We start from the raw sequence: 22776 nt of genomic DNA on the forward strand, positions 1-22776 counted from the left end.
GCATTTTTGTATTTACATTTAGTTTTTAATTGGTCTTCCATTCTCTGATTTTTATACGCTTAGTGGACAAGAGTAAAAATACTATTATTTTTGACGCCTAAAACTAAAAATCTCAGAAGTGTTTTAAAATAAAACTCTCAAATAACTCTTATTTACGGTCTTTGGTTTTATACTAGCTATTGCCAATATAACTCTATTATGGAAGTTTGACTGTATGGTAGACTTAAGACTGATAAACAATGTCAATATACTCCGGAGTCTTAGATTTTCCCACGCCCTCGTGGTGATCAGTACCTGTGAAATTGCCGACAATGATAACGCCCGCCCGGCCCATTAGCATCGGCTGACCACAACAACGGGAGGCCTAATCCGCGGCGGCAGGTAAGCCAGCCAGTGCTAATGGCCATGTCTAATGGACGGCGTCGGCGCGTGCGTTCCGATTCCCTCACTCGCTGATTCCTGATGCCCCTTCAGGATTCAGGACTCGGGACACAGGTCGCGCCGTGTCGCGTCCCGTGTAATGAGTGCTTCGGTGGGCAGGTTCGGGCAGCACTTGGCAACGGGGCGGTGCTTGGCAACCCCTGGATAATTCGGAGGGTGGATGCTGTCTGACTGGCTGGCTGGCAGGCCGAGGGCGGCTGCTCGATGATTTGTTTATTGATACTGTAGTTACACTTTGCAGACGCCGCCACCCACCACCCAATTGTCCTGGGGAGATTGGCGTTGCCAGGCGGAGAAGGGAGCACACACGTGTCTGGGCGAGATTGATGGCACATCTCTGGTTACACAATATTTTGACTTCTTTTATCCGGCGGCGGCTTTTTCCGATAATTTAATTAAGGCCTCTAAAGTGTTGCTCCTTATGCTCGAACTGAAATTAATGAGGGAATTGCTGTTTCCACCGTTCATTTAAGACCATGCGGCTTGACATGTGGGAATAATGTGTGATGTTCTTCCAAGAAAAACCAAGTTCAATGGGGACTCATTTTAAACGATGTTCAAATACCATTGTACGGTCTTTCAGCTTAAAGGAAATCTGCGAAACGCCTTACAAAGGCTTAAAAGGATACAATGCCAACTGCAAATGGAATATGCCCATGTTTCTGTTGTCTTTTTATTATATTGATCCTTGTGCTATCAATGCCCTTTTGACAGTTTTCATGACAGATTGGTAAACCTTTCAATAATAATGGGAAATTAAAAATTTATACTTTTTAAAACCCACGATTTAAAGTAAATAAAATAATTAAACATTCAGTGACCTAGTCAACATATTTTCTGAAATTAATAAAAAAACTAATTGATCTAATTTGTATCTAACAAATATTTAAAATACTCCTGGACATTTGTTTATAGCATTCTCTTTCATATTTATAATGCTAATGCTCTTATTATAGTTAGTTCATAATTTTAAAACTTAAGCTAGCTTTATAGAAATAAATAAATAAATATTTATAATTATTATATTATTTATTTGTACTTCTTTAACAGCTTAAGTATTAAATGATCTTGCTCAAACCAAATTTTCAAAAATATTTAATTTTCATGGCCTGAAACGACCATTGTGTTTGTCGAAATAAGGCACTCAGTTACGTTCAGAGCTAATTCAAATTCGACCGCCATTTTCTAAAATATATCGATTCATCGGCAAAATAAATCGATTTTTTCGGAGTGTGACCCTTCTGTCGCCCAAATAGTATATTTATTTTTGTACAGCGTGTTCTGGCGCACGTTGAAAGTACAATTTAATTTTAATTTCAATTTAAAAACAATGCAGACAGATGGCGGCTCGAAGCGCAAGCGGCCCAAGAAGAAGGGCAATCGCTTCATGCGAAACGCCAAGGGATTCGCCAAGCAGGGAATATTTGGAAGGGGGACGCACATCGACGATGAGCAGTTCAGTTATTTCATCAACATTCTGGACGCCATGAAGGTGGGATTCGAGGACGTAGAGGAGCGGGGTGAGTGATAGTGATTGTCTCCTAGTCATCAGCCTTACTTACTTCTTTTCGCCTTAGTCAACATGGCCAACAATGTGTTCGAGCAGACGCAGGACCAGGAGATCCACTTGGCCTCCAATCAGATCGTGTCCAAGGCGCTGGAAACGCTGGTAGGATTCGTGGACGACGTCCAGTTGGAGCGCTACTTCAGCAAGTTTGGCGACAACCTGCGACCTCTGTGTTCCGATCGATTTGCCTCACACGTCCTGCAGAAAATGCTCGAGATTGCGTTCCTGCGCGGCGTGGGCAAGTCAGCTCTTCAGGAAACCAGCGAAGGATCTACTCCGAACAAGCGAGCCAAACCGGATGCCGCCCAGGTGGAGGAGGAGTACAATCTGGAGACCGACTTTAGCGAAGATCACCGCGAGAAGTGCCGGCAGTTCGTGCTCCGTATCTCGAAGTTCATGCTGAACAATCTGGAGGACTTCGTTTGGGACACCTGTGCCAGTCACATCATGCGCACCGCCATTCTCTCCCTGGTGGGCATGCACGTACCCAAGATCGCCTTCGAGAAGGGCGGCACTGAGATGGCCAAGCACCGGAAACTGTACAGTGTGCCGGACGAGTGGCAAGAGGTTATGAAGGAGTTCCCCCAGCGCCTGGAGATGTGGCCTCAGTTCTCAGACTTTCCCTACCAGGAGCACTCATCCAGCCTGCTGGGCGTCATCTGCTTGGCACTGAGTGTGGCGGACAAAAGTATGCTCAAGCATTTTGGCAAGAAAATTCTAACGATCGCCCTGCTGAAACCGAAGGAAGATGACGAGGAGAAAAAGGACCTGGACACGGACACCAAGATCGAAATTAAAGACGAGGATGATGAGGAGGTGAAAGAGCCTGAGGAGGGCGATGAGAAGAAGGAAGCAGAGCCCATCTTACCCAAAGTGTTCCACCATCAGAGCTCGGTCATTCTTCTCGAAACGATTTTGAGCGTGGCAGGAGCCAAACTTCTTACCCAGCTGTATGCAATGCTCTTCTGCAACCGCATCGCTTACTTGGCCCAGCAGCAAGGAACGAACTTTTCCATTCAGCGTCTCCTCCAGCACATCAAGGAGGTCTCGGACTTCGAGGCGGTCTTCACCGAACTCCAGCCGCATGTGGAGGGTCTCCTTAAAATGGGCTACACCGGGGTGGTGTCCGCCCTGAGTGCCGCCTGCCTGCGTTTGGGAACCAAGCAGGCCCAGATGATTGCCGCCCTGCAGAGTGCACTCCACGTCAGCGGCGACAAGGAAAAATCCAAGCAATTTTTTAACTGCTTGGTCAAGCTAAAGCCTTTTGAGGTGGCGGGCAGCGATGACTCGGGTTTTGTTCACCTCCACGGTTCGCTTATAACCCAACACGTGCTGCAATTCAACAAACCCATCTTCCTTGTTAACTGCATCCTCGATCTGCCCGCCACCCAACTGGCTCAGGTCTTCAACACACCCAATGGTTCACACATCGTGGACGCCTTCATGCAGAGCAAGTTCATTGGCGAGAAGTCGCGAGAACGTCTGATACGCCAGCTGGACGGCTTCTACGTGGACTTGGCCATCACGCGACACGGTTCCCGGGTTTTTGAAGAGTGCTTCAAGGCTTCGCAGGAGGCGCAGAAGTTGCGCATGGCCAAGGAACTGTTTGCCAAGGCGAATATGCTGAAGGGATCACCCCACGGACGTATCATCTACACAAAGTACCGCCTAGATACATACAAGCTATCACCCAGCCAGTGGCAAGAGAGTTTGTCCAAGCATCTGGACGCAGAAGAGCCAAAGGAGGCGAAGCGGAAAACACCGAAGACAGCCGCCGAAGCTTTCAAGGATATACTTAGTTAGTATATAGACGCTTTAAACTAATAAACAGTAGCTAAAATATTGAACTACCGCTTAGTTAAGCTATTGCTATTCATATTTCCTAAAAGTTCAAAAAATGTTGTAATTATTTGTTTGCCGCCCTTATCAGCCAGAGTATAAGCTGCTGGATTGAACGGCCTCAAAGTCAGTTGTATTGCGACAGGCGAAGCTTAAACATGTGGCTGTTGCGCGTAACGTTCGTTTGTGGCCTACTTTCCATGGCAATGGCATTTGGGGACGAAGCTATCTTTGAGGACGAGGACATCTACAACCAGGCGCTGCCACCAGTACCGCACACGGGCATCACAGTGCCGGGAACCAAGTGGTGTGGACCGGGCAACACGGCTGCCAACTTCGACGATCTGGGCCGGGAGCGCGAGACGGACAAGTGTTGTAGGGCCCACGACCATTGTGACGAGATCATAGAGTCGCATGGAGCACTTCACGGACTGCCCACCAACATGGACTGGTTTCCTATGTAAGTGGAGGTTTGCCTGAAATCCCTTATCGATTTTGTCCACATTGACCTTCCCACCACGATTTAGCCTCAAGTGCAGCTGCGAACAGCAGTTCATCAACTGCCTGCAGGCGGTGAACAGCTTGACCTCCAACACGCTGGGTCGGATCTACTACGGCAGCAGGAGCAGGTGCTTCGCCAACGGATATCCCACTACCCAATGCAAGCAGTACCAGGCTGGCACGTTTCGCATGCGATGCATCCGTTATCAGGTGGACAAGTCCAAGGCCAAGGTTTGGCAGTTCTACGACATGCCATTCTTCACGATCTCATCGTCGAGTGGCTGACCTCGAAACGAAGATTTGTAGACAGTACAGAAATTTGAATTCGCTGATCAAAATTTCACGACATTAGGAGTACTTACTTTTTATTTCGAAAAATTGTAATTTAAGATTATTTTTGAAATCGCACACAATATAATGCAATAATATTTCGAGATGTATGCGTACAACAAAGTTATGTAGTTCTTTTAATCTTCTGATCTTTTCTATGATAAAACCATATTTTTGAAATCGTAAATAATGACTATAGCTCGGAATCTTTTGTATACTTCATAGGGACGGAATAGCATCCTTCCAGCTTTAAAAACTTTTCACCAAAATTAATTCTGAAAGTATAAAAAAAAGGTGCCTACGAATTTCCGAGATCTGATATAGTAAGTTTAAGACTTAATTTTAAATCTTGTTTGCTAAAAAAACAAACTTTAAAAAGGAAGAGCTATTATAATATTTTTAAATTTAGTTCATGCTGTTTAGTTTATTTTACAAAGTGATTCATTCAGTTTCGATTTAAGTACAATCTGCTTTGTAAACAAACGAAGGCTTATCGCCGGCGAATGTCGAAGTTCAATCCCGGGACTCCTCCTCGCTGCCGCTGACATGTGTGTAGAAAGCCAAGTCGTAGAACTGCCAGCGCTGCGTTTGACCTTCGTCCACTCGGTAGCTGAGACATCGCCTCTCGAAGAAATCCGCCTGATTCTCCCGGCAGGAAACGAGGGGGTGTCCATAGCCGAAGCAAACTTCCTTGGTGTTGAAGTAGATCTTGCCAAGAGCCAGGGAGTGTCCGTTGCCCAGGGCGGTGAGACAGCTCCGGAAGGCGGACTCGCAGGCGCAGGAGAATCTAAGGGGATTCCACACTTATTGAGCCAAACATTCTCTAAGTGCCTTTCTCTTACATGGGAAAAATTCCGTCGTTCTTCAGACCGTAGGCCTCCTCTTGCGGCGGAATCTTCTCCTTACAGTTGTCGTGCGCCCGACAGCACATATCCGTTTCCCGCTCAGTGCCCAGATCGTCGTAGTTGGTGGCTATGTTTCCAGGTCCACACCACTTTGTGCCCGGCACTGTTATCCCTAATCCCACAGCCACATGGGTGGCACAGATCAGCGCCAAAAGAGCAGCTAGGAATGCAGTACGGAAAAACATTGCTCACGAGAAAGGGGCTAGCAGACGACTGATTCAAGGGGATTTCCGCAGAAAAAATTCGGTAAGGTTATTTAATCACTACGCCGACGTTTGAGCTGCGATTGAGGACTGAATACTGATTACGCTTAATGCTCTCCCAATGAGATTAGACATTTAGGTGTAACAAATTCTAAATACAATTGGACACTCACAAACTGATAGACATAAGTACAAGTGGCTGCTCGGGCTCTAAGCCACATTAAAGCTCAGCGGTTAATACAAGGCAAGTAAACACTAAATGGATTAATACGAGTACAATTGGGGATGTCCCAGAGACCTCTTAGACTTTGAAAAACATTTGCCAAAAACTATACAAATTCAGGCACCCCAACTGACGAAAATCGACTGAGATTTCTGGGTCACAACATAAAAAACTTAAATGATATTGCCCCCACTAATAGAATTAGATCATCTAGGCCTCGCTCTTCTGTCGGTTCTGCATGACCTGGCGAAGCTGGGGGAACGTGCTCTTCGTCTGCATCGGATGCAGGCGGGCGCACAACGAGGTGAATGGCTCATAGAGGGAAGGCCGCTCCATGGCGTTAACCGTGTAGTGCTTAATGCGCTCCCGCTGGCACCAGACATTGGCTCGGTCCATGACCTTCTCGAGGGGATTGGGAGCCGCCCGGGCACGCACGTTGGCCAGCACCACGACAGGAATCTCCTTCTTCTCCTTGTGCTTCTCGATGTCGGTCTTAATGTCGGCCAACATGTCCAGGCTGCGCGGGTCCATGGGATCGTAGACCAGGACAAAGGCGTCCGGGAACTGTAGGTAGTGGCGTGGCAGCTGCTGTTGCTCGCCCTGCAGTCCAGCCGTGTCGTAGATGCGCAGGGTCTCGCGGGGTCCACCCCGGCCCGTGTCCACACTGGCCACGTAGATGTCCTCGATGGTGGGATGTATCTCCTGCAATTGAACTGAATGATGAGCCACCAGATTGTAATGGAGCCCCATTGCCGCCCACTCACCGTTTCCGGATTGACGTGGCCGTAGACCAGTTGCTCGATGAGCGCAGTCTTGCCCACGCCCTTCATCCCGCAGACCAGCACTTTGCCGACCTTGGCGATTTTAGCATTTAGCATTGTTCCACCAGGAGAAATGGGTGCCACAAAAAAATAAACAAAACTTTCGCTGGGCGTTCGCTAGTGTGACCGAATGCCACCAACGGGAAATTACCTTTTTTCGAAATAAGGCACTGCAGCAATTTATCGAATGGAATTTACCCGCTCAATTTGAGAAAGATCAATTTTTCCCTCAAATGGTTTTTCAATTTACCAGGTTTTTAAATAAAAATCAGCGGTTAACGAATTCCCAAAATTGTAAATACATTTTTGCTAGTCAGTTCAAGACTTAATTTGTAAATCTTTAAACGAAATAAATTTACTTTGATTCACGCTGGTAACTTGTTTAAAACTTGATCATAGCTTGCCGCTAATGAAATATGTAATTGGGCTTGGGTTACTATCCTTCTTCCTTTTAAAAAGATATTCATAGCTTAATTTTGCTCCATCCTAATTGCTTTATTTTAAAAAATAATAAGTTTGACAACAATAGCTCAGCGGCTAATACAAGGAAACACGTTAATGCAATTATAAATGGGATTTTCCAGAATTATCAAGAGACAACTTTGAGTAAAAACTAAGCAAAAAACTTGTTCCAAATACTAAAAATGATTTGCGTAATTTTTTATAAAGAATCGTTAAATTTGTCTGTTTAACGATTTGACTTTTTTATTTGTTTAGTTTCATCGCTTAGAAGTGTGCTGCAAAATACCCGAAAATATTTGGGTCAAATTGTTTAGATCCGATTAAAAATAATTATTGACACTTAAAGGATAGTCACTCGGTTCTTTGGTATCATTGGAAGTTTATTCCTGTTAAATAGAAAAGGTAGAAGACTTACAATATATTCTTATTCCTAATGCTCAGTATTCAGCCTACACAAAACTCTTCGAAAACGAATTGAGCTTTTTGCTCCGGCAGCAACTCTGTTGCAATGAAAAACTGAGTTTAATTTGTTCTATAGTAGCACTGTGTGATAGCCATTAATTTGCGGCTAGGACCAGCGTAGTTGATACCTCAGCTTGCGGAGGTGGATCCTCGTTTTGAAGACGACATCCCACAGCGGACTGCTGATGCCGTATCCGAGGGTTTGGTGCGAGAAGTGGTGGTGGAAGTGATACCGCTTCATGTGCACGAAGGCCCGGGTGGAGGGATTGCCGTAGTGTAGGTAGTAGTGAATCATGTCGTAGCACAGGTAACCGGCCAAAGCTCCAGACAGGACCACACGTGGATGCCAAAGGACGAGGCTGAGCGGCGTGTAGATGATCGTAGCGAGCAGGGCTCCTGGAAGAGGCGGGAACACCAGGCGCTTCGGATCGTAGGGCACTTTGTGGTGTAGTCCGTGGATCATGAAGTGAAATGTGCATAGCCAACTGCCGCTGTTGCTGCTCAGCTTTACGTGGAACACCCAGCGGTGGAGTGTGTACTCCAGGAAGGACCACAGGAGTACTCCGAACAAAAAGTAAGCGGCAAACACTGCAAGCTGAAAGATGAATGTTTAGTTACCATTGACTGTCTAGTTTGGTTAAGCATTGCTTACCTGGCTACGATCCTGCCAGCTGCTGGTGAGGTCCTCCCAGGCACACCGGATGATCACGGGAATCCAGAATGTGGGCACCAACCACCACGGCGTCTTCGTACACATCTCCAAGTACCAAGGACCAAAGAGTCGCAGAGGCCTGTCCACCGGCTTGTGCACCCACTCATCGTAGCAATCCGTAATGTTAGCGATCTGTGGAAGCATTGCCTTGGACCAGTCCACCAAGTGCTGAAATTTGTATGGTTTCAAATGATTTATTTTGAATTCCAATTACTCCATTAGGCTAGTCATTTTTATACCCTTGCAGAGGGTATAATAATTTCAGCCAAAGTTTGCAACGCAGTGAAGGAGACATTTCCGACCCTATAAAGTATATATATTCTTGATCAGCATCACCAGGAGAGTCGATCTAGCCATGCCCGTCTGTCCGTCCGTCTGTCCGTCCGTCTGTCCGTTTCTACGCAAACTAGTCCCTCAGTTTTAAAGCTATCTGCTTGAAACTTTCCCAAAAGTTGTCTTTCTATTGCAGGTAGTATATAAGTCGGAACGAGCCGGATCGGGCCACTATATCGTATAGCTGTCATATAACTGAACGATCGGAAATGCCATAACTTTGGTGTTTTTGAAGTTAGGAAGTTGTGATTTTCTATGGTTTTTATTTTTGACCAATCAGTCTGACCTACCAAATTTCATAAGGATCGGCCGACTATATCTTATAGCTGCCATATAACTGAACGATTGGAAATGCCATAACTTTGGTGTTTTTAAAGTTGGGAAGTTGGGATTTTTTATGAGTATTAAGAATGCATCATATAAATAATTTTAGAGAATATAATTTACAGAATATTCTGCAAGGGTATATCAACTTCGGCTCCGCCCGAAGTTTGCTTTCCTTTCTTGTTAGAGTTAACTTAAAGTTCCCATAGTCTTTATAGAAACCAAACCTAATGAACAAGAAAAAAAAATAATATTGGTTCTTATTTAAATTCTATTCAAAGCTAACTAAAGACTTCAAAGCTTATTCTAAAACAATGTTTTTTCACAATCAATTTATCATGTGCATAAATGATATATTTTTGAAAAACATTATTTTCTCATTTTTTTTTGTTGTGAAGGGAATTTAAGAATAAACTATATTGGGAAAGTCACTTTTGTGAATTTTTCAAACAATTCGGAACATGATAATTTCATGTTCATTCCAACCAATCTTGGTTGAGAGAGATTTTTGTCGTCAGTGCGCAAATACTTTAAAAATCTATGCTGCTTGAGAGAAAATTATGATTCACAAGGATAATGTGGTGATCCTGTCAATCCTGAATGCCCTTAATACCCTTAGTGTGACCATCAGCAACCCCAGACCCCGTTAAAAAATTAAAAGTATATCGGCTATCGATAAACAGTCACAATCACAAGCAGCTGGTTCAAAATTGTCATTTAAACCTGTCTCATACTTCACACATAACGACGTAGTTTCCACTCGCCACAGCCGAGAGTAGATTCATTAAACTCCAGCCGCCTTGCTGATAGTCTAGGAGCAGGTGGACCATGTCGAATACATCAGTTCGCCCGATTCCCACGCTGAAGGGCATCTTTTCGGTGCCGCGTAAGATATCTTTTCCAAACAGCCAATCGGCCATGGCAACCAGTTGGTAATTTGTTTTGGTCTCCGTTCCCACAGGCGTCACACAGTCCCGAAACTTCCTCAAGGAAAACAAGGTGAGCCTGCGCTCGCTGGAGAAGACCACCAGCCAGAAATTGGCCGCCAAGGAGACAGTGCGTCCCAAATGGATGCCACCGCTGCGACGTACTTCCTCCGAGGTGAGGGAGACAAAAACTGACAGGCCACCGGCTAAGGGCAAGAACGGACAGCAGAACTCCCTGCAGAACACTCGCAGCAGCTCCCGTTCCCAGCATCAACTGGCCATGGCCATTCCGGCGGATGGAGAACGCTTCGATGGACTGGAGGAGCGCAATCCCATCTTATATGATCCGTCGGACGATCTGGAGGCGGAGAACCTCATGGAGCCGTCATCAGACCCACCCTCGGATCGCTGCCAATCCTGCGGCACCAATCGCAGCTCCACTAGCATCGGTATTCAGACCGAGGACATTACCGACGAACTTTACCTCACAAATGCACTGAAAAAGTATGCTCTTTTGGTCCTGATTTGAAGGAAACTAAAAAGTTGGACTCTCCCTTAGATGCAATTTCGATGGAAGATCTGTAATCGAGGAGCCGCGCAAAAAGTACGAAGACAACTACAGACCAATGCAGTATGAAAACGAGGAGGAGCTGGAGCAGCTTCCACTTTCAGCCCGCTCAAACACCTCGAAGCAAAGCCGCTTCCACATGTCTGAAATGGAGGCGGAGCCCATAAATTACGGCGCCTCGGACGATGAGGCACCTCTCAGCGCCCGTAGTCGCTTTACAACGGCCTCTAACGTCACCACCATCACTTCCAAGTCAAAGCGTCGTGAGCATAAACTGGGATGTGAGTATTTCCCGTAGGCCAAAAGTATTCAATTTAATGTTAAATGAGAAAGAAAGGAAATTCCGTGCAGCCGAAGTTATATACCCATATAAATTCACATATTTGGTCTCAAAAAACGGATAAAAGTCATTAAAAAGGGCAAACCGTACCAATGGCTTCATCCTTTCAACATTAAAAAAGTAATGCTAGAGAAATAAATTTTCATTATTATTAAAATAGGCATTGCTAAAAAAACCATTCATTACGTTTGAAAAACAAAGTTGTTAAAATTAATTTTGGAAAAAGTCAAACTAATGAAAAACATTTAATACATTTGAAAATCTTGATGAAGAATTGATACAAATAATAAATAAAAATCGTATTGTTTCAACAGCTCTGGATGAGGTGCGCCTGCCGCGATACCTGGAGAAACAAAAGCGCGAGAAGGCCGTGGCCAAGCAACTTGCGGAGGCACAGGATCCCGACTGTCCACGTGGTCATGTATTGCTGAGCGATCAAGATCGATTGACCCACCTCACCAATGCCCAGAAGCGTGAGTAATAAAATTTTAATAAATACGATCCTTGCTTAAATCAGCGTTTTTTTAACAGGTTACGAACAGCTAGTTAATGAGCTAAATCACATGCCTATGACAGCGCAGACTTTGCGTGTGCGCAACCGCAAGGCTGAGATCGACAAGGAGCTGACTACCGTGGAGGAGGACATCCGCATATACTCCAAGGCGAAGGTCTTCGTGCTGGCCAACAAGTCGCGCCAACTGTGAGAACTCGTGTAGCCCCACAAATCTTGAAACACTCCATCGACTGACTGATTAAGCTACTAGGAACTAGGATTTTCAAAACACGAGTGTTCCTTTCAAAACATGCCTTACGTTAGTTATATATTTTTGAGCTAAGCTTGGGATCGCAGACAGCCCCGAAAATATCACTCTGTCCAGCTCAACGAGCGATCCCAGCAGCCAGCCACTAGAGTTACAGATTAAATGCCGCTCATCAAACTTACCTCCATGCTCTCATCCACCTGGTTATTGTTCTTGTCCTCGGTTTCCCTAGGCCGTTGTCTTATGGCCCCATTACCTTCCTGAAGTTCGGCTTCTTTATGGCTTGACTTTATTTTCTGAGAGTCCTCTGGTTCGATCTTGTATTCCTTCATCAGGTACATGGCTGCATCCGAATGCGGCGGTGCCTTCAAAAAGCGGGATGTCATGTCTCCGCTTTTGAGACCCTTCAGGGTATTCAAGCCCCCTGGATGCTTGTGCAAAAACTTGGACAAGTCGTAATACTGCTGGCGATATTTCACGATGAACTTGTCGTTCGCTTCCGCTTCCTTGTGCATATCCATGTCAATGGGCTTCGATTCGGCAACTGTAATGCGAAAAACAATCGGATAAGACTTTGTAGTTCCTTTGCGAGCATATTATAGTCACAGGTTATCTACTGAATTAATTACTTTGCGTGCCTACCGGCAACACGATGCCATATTGTTTAACCTCCTATCTTCTGTATCAGACACGGCTTAATTAATTGTACAATTCACTCCGAGTATTTGTATCAATGCACTCAATAATTGGCGATCTCTGCTGGCCTTTGTGAGCAGCACTATCTCTAGCTATGTTTTTTGGGGGTAATCCAAATGGATCGTTTGAGTTTAGTTCAAGTACTTAAATCTTTTAATAAAGTCTGTATCGTACGCTGGGTACGTATTTTTATTGGAAATAAATGGTCAGGAAATATTAAATATAATTTATTTATTATCATCCCGCTTCGCTAATTATAAAAACTAATATTTACACTTATTTTTATTTTGGTATCGACTGCCATACTTTCATGCAATATTAAGGATATCTACGAAATTGAAACTTCTCTTACATTAAAAACTGTCATTTCATTTTTATTTAATTATTAAAAAATGGAGAAAAACATAATTCAATGCCACAAACTGTATTTCAAATATTTCCGACCCGATTTTCCGAAAAATTTGTTTCTTGCTTAAACAGTGTAAATTGACATTTCCTATATAAGTTCGGTATATATGCATATGACCATATAAAGCTGCATTTCAGTTAACTTAAAAACTTCCCTCACCACTCGGATAAAAACTGATAGAAACTATAGTATTAAAAAAACCCCAACCCGAAATGATAATTAAATGATAGTTCAAAGAAATAATTATAAAAATTCTTTAGATCAAGAGGATAAAACTTTGTACTTTATAACCTTGGATAAGCCACGGCTTTTGCTTATGGCTTTAATGGTAATAAGGATGAGATCGCTTCCTCAGTCAGGGTAACTTTAATACGTTGTAAATATTTAATATCCAGAAAGGTCTGGGAAAAAGTTTAGTTTAGCCATGCTTGCAGAACATTTGTTTAATTGTTTTGCTAATCGATACAATTACAGCGATTAGGTCAAATCAGTTGCAGGTCGTATTTGCAATTTGCAAAGCGATGTAGAATTGCACGAAGGCATTTCACCTATTTGCTGTCGGGACAGGGGATTCGGGATGGGGTGGTCTGCATCAAGTGAACTTGGCATTCCCATTTTGCGCCAGATGTTTCTTTCCGCAGATGAGTGCCAATGTGGGATCCGCACAAACATTTCCATTCTTCACCAGCCGGGAACCTCGCCTTCTGCCTACGCGCCAATTGTAGCGTCGCCATTCCAGCGACGATGTTGCTCCAACTATATAGTTTTCAGTTATCAATGCTGATAGGAGAGCCTGTAAGCGCGGGGATTTGGTGTGGACGGTTGGGAGTAGACGGGTCGTTTGTCAAAGTCGCAAGTGCTAAGTCCCAAATCGGGGTGCACCGATGGAAGGTGGAGCAGGTGCTCTGAGTCATACCCGGGTTTGGGCTGCGTCACATTGATTAATGTGGTTCTATCTGACACCTATGCGGATAGGCTGGGCATTGTCTGCCCGTCCTCCCTATCATATCTGCGCAAAGACCTTTCTAACACCCATGGCCGGGAATATTGACGGATACATCAAACGAGGCCTACCACTCGTGTTTACACGCCAGCTAATGGGTTCCGTTTGGGGAGTGATAATGCTTGTAGCAAACCATCGGGCTTTATCTATCCGGGTTAGGATCGAGAGGTATCTTATCACTGGCGATGACAAAATATTGAAATATGCCTGCACGAAGATAGTTTACTATCTTAACTATTGGCCATGTCCGGAGTCCACACATTTGGACTTCTTGGCACATTTCGCACTTTTTCCGAGTACTCCGCCCATGGCAATTTGCATAATTTTAGAGTCTAGTACAATGGGATTATTTATTTACCGAAGACGCACTGCTTAGAATAAAGTAATAGGGTCTAGGGCGGGTTTCCAAATTGGCAGCGGAGCCTCAGACCGCACGCAATGCAACGCAACTCACGACTGAACCATTGCCCACCCACCCAACACATCCGTACCGTCGACGGAGACGCCGACTGCGCCGCTCAGCGCTATCTAGCCACTAGCCTCTAGCCTCTAGGTGCTAGTTGCTGGCTCTGCCTTCTAGCTTCTAGCCACTAGCCATCGGTGCTCCTGACAAGCGAACCACGCAGTGTAAACGATAAGATAAACCTTGCACTAAGCCTAAAATAGTTCGAGTTCTAGATAAAACGCTCTTCGGAGAGAGAGACGGCCCGATCATGCTTACCGGCTTTCTGCGGTCGGCATGTACATGAACTACCGAATTCCTATCGGTCGGCCTGCTAGACACTATATAGTGCGCTATCGCGGCGTGTTCCAATTTTGCTAAACAATCCTGACGTAGATCTCGATAGCGATGAACCAGCGAGCGGATAAGTATTTGGGGAGCCGTTATCAGGATTCAAATACTCATGGGGAAAGATATTCCCAATGAGTCACCGCGGGTTAGAGCTTTGATTTGGGCAGTTAGAAATGATTCAGCACCGAAAATCATGCTCCGATTGTTCGTAAGCGTTGCAAGCACAGATTCGTTTTGAAGTAATAAATACAAACTTTCCAGATATTTAAGAATAATTAAAAGTTAAAAATAAAGCAACTGTTGTTTTAGAACTCACACACTAACACTCAGTTTAAAAGCTAAAGTGCAAATACAATTCAAAACTGTATGGATCAGACGACTACTTCATTTAACTGTCATAGGAAAGGGTCATCCACAGGCCATATGTTACGTCATCATAGTTTTGGCGATATTCGACCCATGTAATTATTTCGTCATTTAAAAATGCAAAAAGTCCATAGAAATAACCATCTCGCTAGTGGCTAGTTTAAATGGCTGTAATATATACAATTTATATTCAAATCTTTAAAAGTCAACCTAACTTGTTTGTTTTTCACTAAAAATTTATGTCAAAGAAACTAAATGGATATCTCAAAACACTTATGATTAAGTTTGGGCTTACAATTTCCGTAGTTTATAACTGGAGAATATAATATTTATGATTAAACGCCGTTTGGAAATATTTAAAGCGATTGGAAATGCTTTCTGTGACTCAGTACTTAGCATTTACCAGTATACTTAGCAACCAAACTATCTACGCTTTTTTAAATTAATGGGAAAGAGATCACAGAGATAAGTGGTTTTCCCCTGTGACTCAAATCAATCTTAGTCTTTCTTAAGCAGTTGATTAAGTGGTTAACAGTGAGGTCCAAGTAGTAGTTTAATAAAGTCACAATAACCAGTTACAAGTACTAAAGGTGAATTTGTAAGGCATCCCATTGGGTTGGAAAACCGCGAAGTAACCCAGTTTTTTTTTATATATCTACTAGTCAATGCCAATATAAGATAAAATAGTTTCTCAAATAAATAATAAACATATGTTTGCTGCAAACGCCTTTTTATTCCATCTGTGGGTGGGTTCTTGGGGGTGTCTTCAGAAATGTCAGTCTGTGCCAACAACTTGACGTTAAAGGGCCAAGCCAATCCCTGTGGCAACCTGTTATTGTCTATTGCAAGGGGCTATAATGGAGAATATAGTTAATTTATATGTGCATCAATCGCCTTCGACCAAGCCGAAGGGAATCGAATTGATTGACTTAAGTGCTGGGTCCCTCCGATAAGGTCCAAACGCGTTGAACAGAAACTAATTACTCTCCGATGCGCCAAAGATATCAATATCAATCAAGTGGGGGAATATACTGTACTGGTAAGCTCAACTACGCAATAGAGGATAAAACACTCAATGCTTTTGAAGGATAGTCATTTTTGGGTCACAAAAACTAATTTCAGTATCAAGTAGGTGACATTATAACTGTCATTACATTTTTCTGCCACTAATAACTTTCATAATGCGATATAATATTATCATAGTAAACCAAAACACAGAAAATAACAAATAATTAAAAAATGTCTGTTGCCTCAAAAAATTATAAGAGTATTTAAGTTAAAATTCATTTCAAAAGGTATAATATTTAAGTTAAACATAAGATGAGGGTATAAACTAATATTGCAACGTAACCGTCATAAAGTTGCTGTTCGTAACGTGTTTAAGGATAAGACAACATAAACTTGATATCTACGATTAGGATCCATTAAATTTCGATATCGCAGCAGATGGACAAATAAAAAGTTTATGGATCCCCACTCCATATCGCTAGAGTCTTATCAAACTAAAATGGAATAGTTATGGAGATGCGTGCGTGAAAAAATGTTTCTGTTGGAAGAGCTCACTTTTGTAGCATACTGTTTGGCGAACTACTTTTAGATTTAATTAACAAAAATAAACATAAACTATAATTCAACAGCCATTTTCTATAACTTTATACTATAAAATAATCAAACTTCTCACAGTGCTTCTGTTACTTTACTTACGTTACCTCTGCCTTATTTAAACTATTTACGAATTAATTGCGCTAAGTTGTATTAATTTCCAACAAATAAAAATATATTTATATAATAAAAATGGTGAAACATCTGATAACCACGATTTCCGTAAAGAAAAAAAAGCAAAAAACATAAGCCCCAGGAAGAAGAAAGAGTTTTAGAGTTATTATTTTTAAGCTCCTAATGAATAGTTCCTCCTTAATGATCGTTATCTTGGGAACTTATAAGTGTTAGATTATTCTTGTTTTCGCCTCCACCTATCTCTAAATTCTGTAGCAGCCAGAGTTTGAGAGCCACTTATTTCCGATTTGCTTAATATTTTGTTGTCGAAAAGTATGCAATAATTTTAGCTTTCCTTTGCTTTGGTCCTTGGTCTTTCTTTTTTTCACCATATTTTTTTAAGGATCTTTTGCCAGAGTAAAACTCATGGCAACTTTCCACTTTTCTTGCAATCTGGCATACATGAGGTATGAGTAATAAACTAGCCTACAGTTTGATATAAATTTTAGTCATCCAAGCCTTAAAACTCTGGGTATCCACGTTTTTAATGACGAAGATATATTTTCCGATGGAATAATTTTTTTAAATAACTGTTTTAAATTACAAAGAATGTGAACTAGAATAGTGTTATAAACTTACCAGATATGATTAAAGTGTCAATAATATATATTTGATCCTGAACCAAAGCCGGAAACAATAAGAAAGATTACTTTGTGGAATACAGACAATAGTCCGCTAAGACTTTTTTTTATTTTAACGATTCAGTTAGTAATAGTAGCTTAAGTCTAGTTTGTAATTTATCCAATTAAAACCATATATATTCAAATTATATATTTCCGATGGGAAATCAATTTCCTGTAAGGGTCCCACATCAGTGGCCGTTCCCGTTGGTAGCCAGTTTGGCGGATCCGTTGCTGTGTCCATTGGCATGAATCTTCTTGCCATTGGTGGCCGATTCCACGGCGCAGGGCTGGCCCAGGATCTTGGCCTTCTTCACAGGCGGCTCATTCGTAATAGTGGCGAAGTCGAACTGTGGATACAAAGGGGATTAGGGATCCTTCACGACTGATTATTCATAGATCCTGCTTACCCGCTGCTCCAGAGTCATGTGTGAGATGGGCGGCAGACCGATGCAACCGCGCAGGATGTTCTCGATGGCGGCGCGCTGTCGGAAGAGCGAGTTGACCACCTGGGAACCCTGCGGCACCAGAGGCGCCTTGCACAGGTAGCTCAGCAGAGAGAGGACCGGCTTGAAGGGAACCCACGGGGCGGACTCCTTCTCCGCGCTGCGCAGCTGGATGCGTGTGCTCAGCTCTCCGAGAATCACCAGGTCCAGGATCAGGGGTGTGGCCAGCAGTGAATCCTCGCACGTGTTGTGAATCACCAGTGTGTTGTGGCCACCCATCATGATCTCCGATGTGTACTCGTCCATGGCCCGCTTGCTGTCGCCCACGTAGGGCACGTACTTGATGACCACCACGTGGTCGGGGTGCTCGTCGGGTCCGTACAAGAGCTTGTTGGAGGCCACCATGTCGTCCACTACGTTGCTCTTGGAAATCTGAAGGTGGAAAGGTGTTGAATATGTGATAGTCCTCTGGGGAATTCTCAGGACTCTTACCTCCTTGGAGCGGAACTGCTGGGGAGCGGACAGATTCTTTCCGTCGTTGTTGCCCAGATGATTGTAGCTGGCGATGGACACCGGCTTGATTCCAGCTCCCACCAGGAAGTCCACCAGCACACTCTTGATCTTTGTCTGGCCGGACTTGAAATCATCACCGGCAATGAATACCTTCTTTTCCTCAGCCAACTGGATGAGTCCGGGAACAAAGGTGTTCTGCGGCGATCCATTGATGTATGTGCACTGCGCGGTGGATGAACCGTAAAATATGGATTAAGTACTTGTTACAGAACCGTATTTATAAGAAGTCGTGTTTGTGAAACTCAAAAGAACTAAACTAAAAATGGTTTGAAAAATAATATTATAACCAAGGGACATTTGTGCTTTTCATAGGATTAAAGGTTTGTCTTTTTCTGCATGTACGGCATCTAATAGAAATAATATATAATATTAAGATTTATAAAACCAAAAGCCTTCACCATTCTTAATAGTTAAAGATGTGCTTGTTTTTTTTTAAATCTTATAACAGTTTTAAACTTAACAAAAACCAAATAGTATTAAAATTACTTTTCCTTAAATGGTAAATAAATTATTTCAAGGTAGTGGATTACTCACCCCTTCGGCGATGCTGGCCATTGCGAAGATGGTGGACGGCGACACCTCCGAGTGGTTTGCCTTCAGGGAGGCGAGGAGCTCCTGGCTGGTGGTGTTCAGTCCCACCTTGACATCGGAGAAGCGCTCCGTGTTGGCTGTCCACAGCACGATCACGGAGTCAACGCCACTCTTCTCGCGGAAGTCACGGATGTCCTTTCGGATCTGCTCATACTGCTCCAGACGCGATCCGCGGATTACGTTGTCGGCCCGGTCCAACTGGTTGGCCGCGATAAAGTCCGGATCGTAGATGGAGGGCCGGGGACGCAGCTGGGCCAGCTGATCGTAAATCTGATCCTGCAGAGCCACGTCCAGGACCTCGGCCCGACGCATAGCATCGCCCAAGTGCAACCCGCTGATGTCCCAGCCATCCACAATAATATTGTCGGGCTCCACCATGGGCAGCAGCTCCTTCATGGGCACATAGACGTCGCCGCCGGTCTCATCGGATCCAATGAACACGGTGGAGGCCTGGGTGATGGAGCCAAACCAGTTGGCCTCCTGGATGCCCGTCCTCTTGCGCCACTTCAGCTGGCGGCGATTGGCCTCCAGGGCGGCGGTCAGCGTGGAACCATTGTTTCCACCCCATCCCACCAGCATCACGCCCAACTTGGGCACCTGGCGACCAGTCCGTATCTTCAGCGACGTCGTCTGGGGGTGCACCTGCGAAGATCGCGTAGAGATTAGCACCGATTAGCCCCAGCATGGCACAACCCGTTTGGTCTTATTATAGGTCCGGCCACCTTATCGATATGGCACCCCAGTCAGGTAGCGGCATAAATTATGATCGCGTGATTTCTGCGAAGCGAACCTGATTCAATACCCCATTCGTGTTTTTGGAAAGTGGGTATATCGGTGATTGGGGTCTCTTGGCAACTGATGGCTTCGATTAGATTGATTATAATCTGTACTAATAAATATACTTATTTTGCCAGATGTTGTCTAAGCAGTGCCAAGAAAAACATAATGGTCATAATGCACAAACTACCTAGTCAAGAAAGAACACCTGTAAATAAGATAGACAAATCTACACAATGCCATTTTCTTAAGTGATTTTACCAATATTTTATTGAGACATTAATATTTACCTAATATACTCTGGTCGAAAAGTGAATTCTTTTTTTTTATTTCATAAAAAACGTATTCTTATTTTATTGTGTTTAAAATCCATCAGCATTTCTATTTAGGTAAGCTTTCTTTATATATTTTATTGTAATATATTATGATTGTATTATCCAAAGGTATCCAAAGGTCTAATAAAATATTTATTTTGCCTGTTGTTTATTTTAGCAGATCTTGCCCGATTTTTGCCGAGTCAACGTGCTTTTTGATTTAAGCCACAAACAAAAACTGATGAATAAGTAATGATAATGCTGATGAAGATTGCATCAATAATTTGACAACGGGTTAGTCCAAAGTCCGTCAAGAATTTTGGCAAAAGCCGGCCGGCGAAATAAAATGGGAGCTCTCTTAATGACCGGCTAAGAGAGCCGATTTCTGTTAAAGGTCTCTCTTAGGGACATCGCCTGACAGTGACCTTGAGGCGCAGCAAGTGTTTGCTGGGTGGGGGTGGATGTGGGTGGCAGCAACACCCACATGGATGTAAACAGAGCACGTACCGCAACCACAATCGCTTGGAAATGGGCTATCGGGTTCCTATTTGGGTTAACTTGCCATCTCTATTTGTTTAGGGACCACTTAATAGGCCGCAAAGGCGCCTGCGCGCAGAATCACGCCACCCGCTGTTCAACATAATGACGAGATATCAGTCCCATTTATCGTCATCTGTTTTTTCCGAATAATCAATAAACTTCAGCTGTAACGTTTCGTGTAAGTAAATGAGGCACCACCCCAGCTTATCGCTCTATTTATCTACTGCGAATCGGGGAGTGGGTTCTTGGGACCCGGGAATTTGGCGCTGTTCAGTCCTGCCCAGATAATGGAAAATTTCACTGTCCCTACACTTCGAAAAAGAGTTCCCACGATATGTTTTCCTTAGATTGGGCATTTGCCTTAAATATTATAATAGCGGAAACTGAAAAAATCTGTGTTAATTGATTAAGCAAATATTTATTAACAATATACACATGTTTTCTTTTTTTCCAAATAATGAATCATAAAATTGTAATATATTCTTTTACTAAAATCAGTATAGAATGTTTATCTAGCGCTAATATAAATAAATATTTCCTAACATTCTTATTTGAAATTTTGAAAAATGGTTTTTATTTCATGTTTTTAAACGTATTTAATTTCGTTTCTACATAAGCTTGGTGTAATTTGGTCGACTTTAATTAACCACTGCAGTTTTTAGATATTTTTAGGCAACCAGGTTAATGTACATTATTCTCTGAGTGTTGGCGTGTGCGCATTTGAGCGGGAAGCATTTCATATCCCCGCCTGTGCTGTTGGAAAAGTTCAATGTGAAGGTCAGCGTGGCAGCCGGAAAATGGGCTTTTCGCACCCAATTCAATGCCACTCAAATGGATGCCGATCGCGAATAACTGTTCGGAGAGTAATACCTTATAAATAAAGCTCACCTGTAGTTGTCCATCGGCGGTGCGCTTGACATGCGACGTCTGGTAATCGTAGTCGGTTGTAATGAACTCATCATCCACCTGCACTTTCGGGGAGACGACTTCCAGTGTCGAGTTGTTGGTGGGCTTCATTCTCTGTTCGTTTTTTGCTAACACTGTCGTTTTGTCAATTAGCGCGTTTTAATGCGATTTGCTTCTGGAATTTATCGGGTTCGGGGGCTTGGTTCTGGTGTTCTGGAGACTGCGTTGTGGTCGAGGCAAAAGTTCGCGGCGAATGACTCGGGTGAGTGGGAATCAGACCGCTTTTATACAGATGTACACACTCTCTCTTGAATTTCACTCGGAGGCACTCTCCCTTACGCTCTGCAGTGCACTTAAGGGAACCAGACGATATCGGAAATTTTCCGGCACGCGTGGGATTTCTCAATCAGCGATTTTCGACTCCTGCTTTCCATCTCTTTTCCGCTCCTGAGATCGCAATTCACCTATTTCCATAATTTGAATGGGTGGCCAATTGAGTTTAAATTCAAGGGAATGGTTCACCTACGGAAATTTTATGATTGCTCTTATTCTGCTAAAGCTTTCATGGCTTAAAACCTTTAATTTCCTGCTCTTACCATTTACTATTCATATTGGTAATGAATTTGTAAATAATTCGTAATACGAATTATGTAATAATTCGAATTTGTAATACATGCGGATTTTTGTATATAAATAATTGAGAAGAGGTAAATTATGTAGAGCTGAGGCTAATAAAATAATATGCATAGGGAGTAGTAAAAATGAAAAGATAACCACTACTGAAATAATGAAATAGAAATATTAAAGGCTTTGCGTTTAAGTCAAAGGGCTTTATCCTCAAAGTTCGAAGTCCTACAGTATTTATGAATTGGCGGACTAACTCATGAGTCCATGTCCCATCTGGTTTTAGGATCTCGGTAGATACTTTACTGATACATACTTTTTCAAAGGTACATCAAGCTCAGAAATAAAAAAATCAATTAGATTTAATTAAGTTGCCAAATAAAAAAACAAATTGGGCTAAGAAATTTATAATATCGTACACCTTTGGTAAGTATTATAAAAATTGCTGGCAAAACATATATAGGAAATTAAAACAACAATGTTTAGCGAATCTCAAAACTAATTACACAAGCAAAGAAAAAAAATTTTTGAATATATAAACAGAAAAATGTTCTCGTGCTTTAAATTTGTTTTAAATAAACTTCGATTTGTTTCATCAGTAGACGTCCTCATTCTGAATTTGTA

At 43.0% G+C, this 22776-nt stretch overlaps 7 protein-coding genes across 9 annotated transcripts; 3 read left to right on the forward strand and 4 right to left on the reverse strand.

Moving 5' to 3' along the window:
• Positions 1 to 1711: 1711 nt before the first annotated feature.
• On the forward strand, positions 1712 to 3964 carry LOC108041259 (nucleolar protein 9). Of its 2 annotated transcripts, XM_044460875.1 has the most exons (3): positions 1712 to 1961; positions 2019 to 3806; positions 3939 to 3964. In XM_044460875.1, exons 1-3 carry the CDS (start codon positions 1772 to 1774, stop codon positions 3947 to 3949), a joined length of 1989 nt encoding a protein of 662 aa, XP_044316810.1. In that variant the 5' UTR covers positions 1712 to 1771; the 3' UTR covers positions 3950 to 3964. The 2 variants fall into 2 exon arrangements, with proteins under 2 accessions (XP_044316810.1, XP_016974627.1); XM_017119138.2 differs by lacking the exon at positions 3939 to 3964 and having other exon boundaries at positions 2019 to 3855.
• Positions 3965 to 3972: 8 nt separating this feature from the next.
• On the forward strand, positions 3973 to 4801 carry LOC108041261 (phospholipase A2). Its single transcript, XM_017119140.2, has 2 exons — positions 3973 to 4307; positions 4375 to 4801. Exons 1-2 carry the CDS (start codon positions 4006 to 4008, stop codon positions 4631 to 4633), a joined length of 561 nt encoding a protein of 186 aa, XP_016974629.1. The 5' UTR covers positions 3973 to 4005; the 3' UTR covers positions 4634 to 4801.
• A 281-nt stretch (positions 4802 to 5082) lies between these two features.
• Positions 5083 to 5772, reverse strand: LOC108041262 (phospholipase A2). The gene is made up of 2 exons (XM_017119142.2): positions 5521 to 5772; positions 5083 to 5465 (listed from the first exon to the last, which is right to left on the reverse strand). The coding sequence occupies exons 1-2, from the start codon at positions 5766 to 5768 to the stop codon at positions 5192 to 5194; spliced, it is 522 nt and encodes a 173-aa protein (XP_016974631.1). The 5' UTR covers positions 5769 to 5772; the 3' UTR covers positions 5083 to 5191.
• Positions 5773 to 5920: 148 nt separating this feature from the next.
• LOC108041260 (NF-kappa-B inhibitor-interacting Ras-like protein) lies at positions 5921 to 6960 on the reverse strand. Its single transcript, XM_017119139.2, has 2 exons — positions 6774 to 6960; positions 5921 to 6711 (listed from the first exon to the last, which is right to left on the reverse strand). Exons 1-2 carry the CDS (start codon positions 6885 to 6887, stop codon positions 6220 to 6222), a joined length of 606 nt encoding a protein of 201 aa, XP_016974628.1. The 5' UTR covers positions 6888 to 6960; the 3' UTR covers positions 5921 to 6219.
• A 694-nt stretch (positions 6961 to 7654) lies between these two features.
• LOC108041264 (dihydroceramide fatty acyl 2-hydroxylase FAH2) lies at positions 7655 to 14292 on the reverse strand. 2 transcript variants are annotated; one of them, XM_017119144.2, is made up of 4 exons: positions 14185 to 14292; positions 11901 to 12262; positions 8407 to 8634; positions 7655 to 8349 (listed from the first exon to the last, which is right to left on the reverse strand). In XM_017119144.2, the coding sequence occupies exons 2-4, from the start codon at positions 12237 to 12239 to the stop codon at positions 7861 to 7863; spliced, it is 1056 nt and encodes a 351-aa protein (XP_016974633.2). In that variant the 5' UTR covers positions 12240 to 12262; positions 14185 to 14292; the 3' UTR covers positions 7655 to 7860. The 2 variants fall into 2 exon arrangements, with proteins under 2 accessions (XP_016974633.2, XP_016974634.2); XM_017119145.2 differs by having other exon boundaries at positions 14196 to 14288.
• LOC108041263 lies at positions 9803 to 11821 on the forward strand. Its single transcript, XM_044461983.1, has 5 exons — positions 9803 to 10009; positions 10085 to 10553; positions 10609 to 10898; positions 11272 to 11430; positions 11489 to 11821. Exons 1-5 carry the CDS (start codon positions 9952 to 9954, stop codon positions 11659 to 11661), a joined length of 1149 nt encoding a protein of 382 aa, XP_044317918.1. The 5' UTR covers positions 9803 to 9951; the 3' UTR covers positions 11662 to 11821.
• A 3119-nt stretch (positions 14293 to 17411) lies between the features above and the next one.
• LOC108048586 (inositol-3-phosphate synthase) lies at positions 17412 to 21792 on the reverse strand. Its single transcript, XM_044461892.1, has 5 exons — positions 21511 to 21792; positions 18935 to 19633; positions 18320 to 18562; positions 17792 to 18259; positions 17412 to 17731 (listed from the first exon to the last, which is right to left on the reverse strand). The coding sequence occupies exons 1-5, from the start codon at positions 21637 to 21639 to the stop codon at positions 17573 to 17575; spliced, it is 1698 nt and encodes a 565-aa protein (XP_044317827.1). The 5' UTR covers positions 21640 to 21792; the 3' UTR covers positions 17412 to 17572.
• Between the last annotated feature and the right edge of the window lie 984 nt (positions 21793 to 22776).

This window comes from Drosophila rhopaloa, unplaced genomic scaffold, assembly GCF_018152115.1.
Source record: "Drosophila rhopaloa isolate 14029-0021.01 unplaced genomic scaffold, ASM1815211v1 contig_115, whole genome shotgun sequence".
In the NCBI taxonomy this organism is placed as follows: Eukaryota; Metazoa; Arthropoda; class Insecta; order Diptera; family Drosophilidae; genus Drosophila; species Drosophila rhopaloa.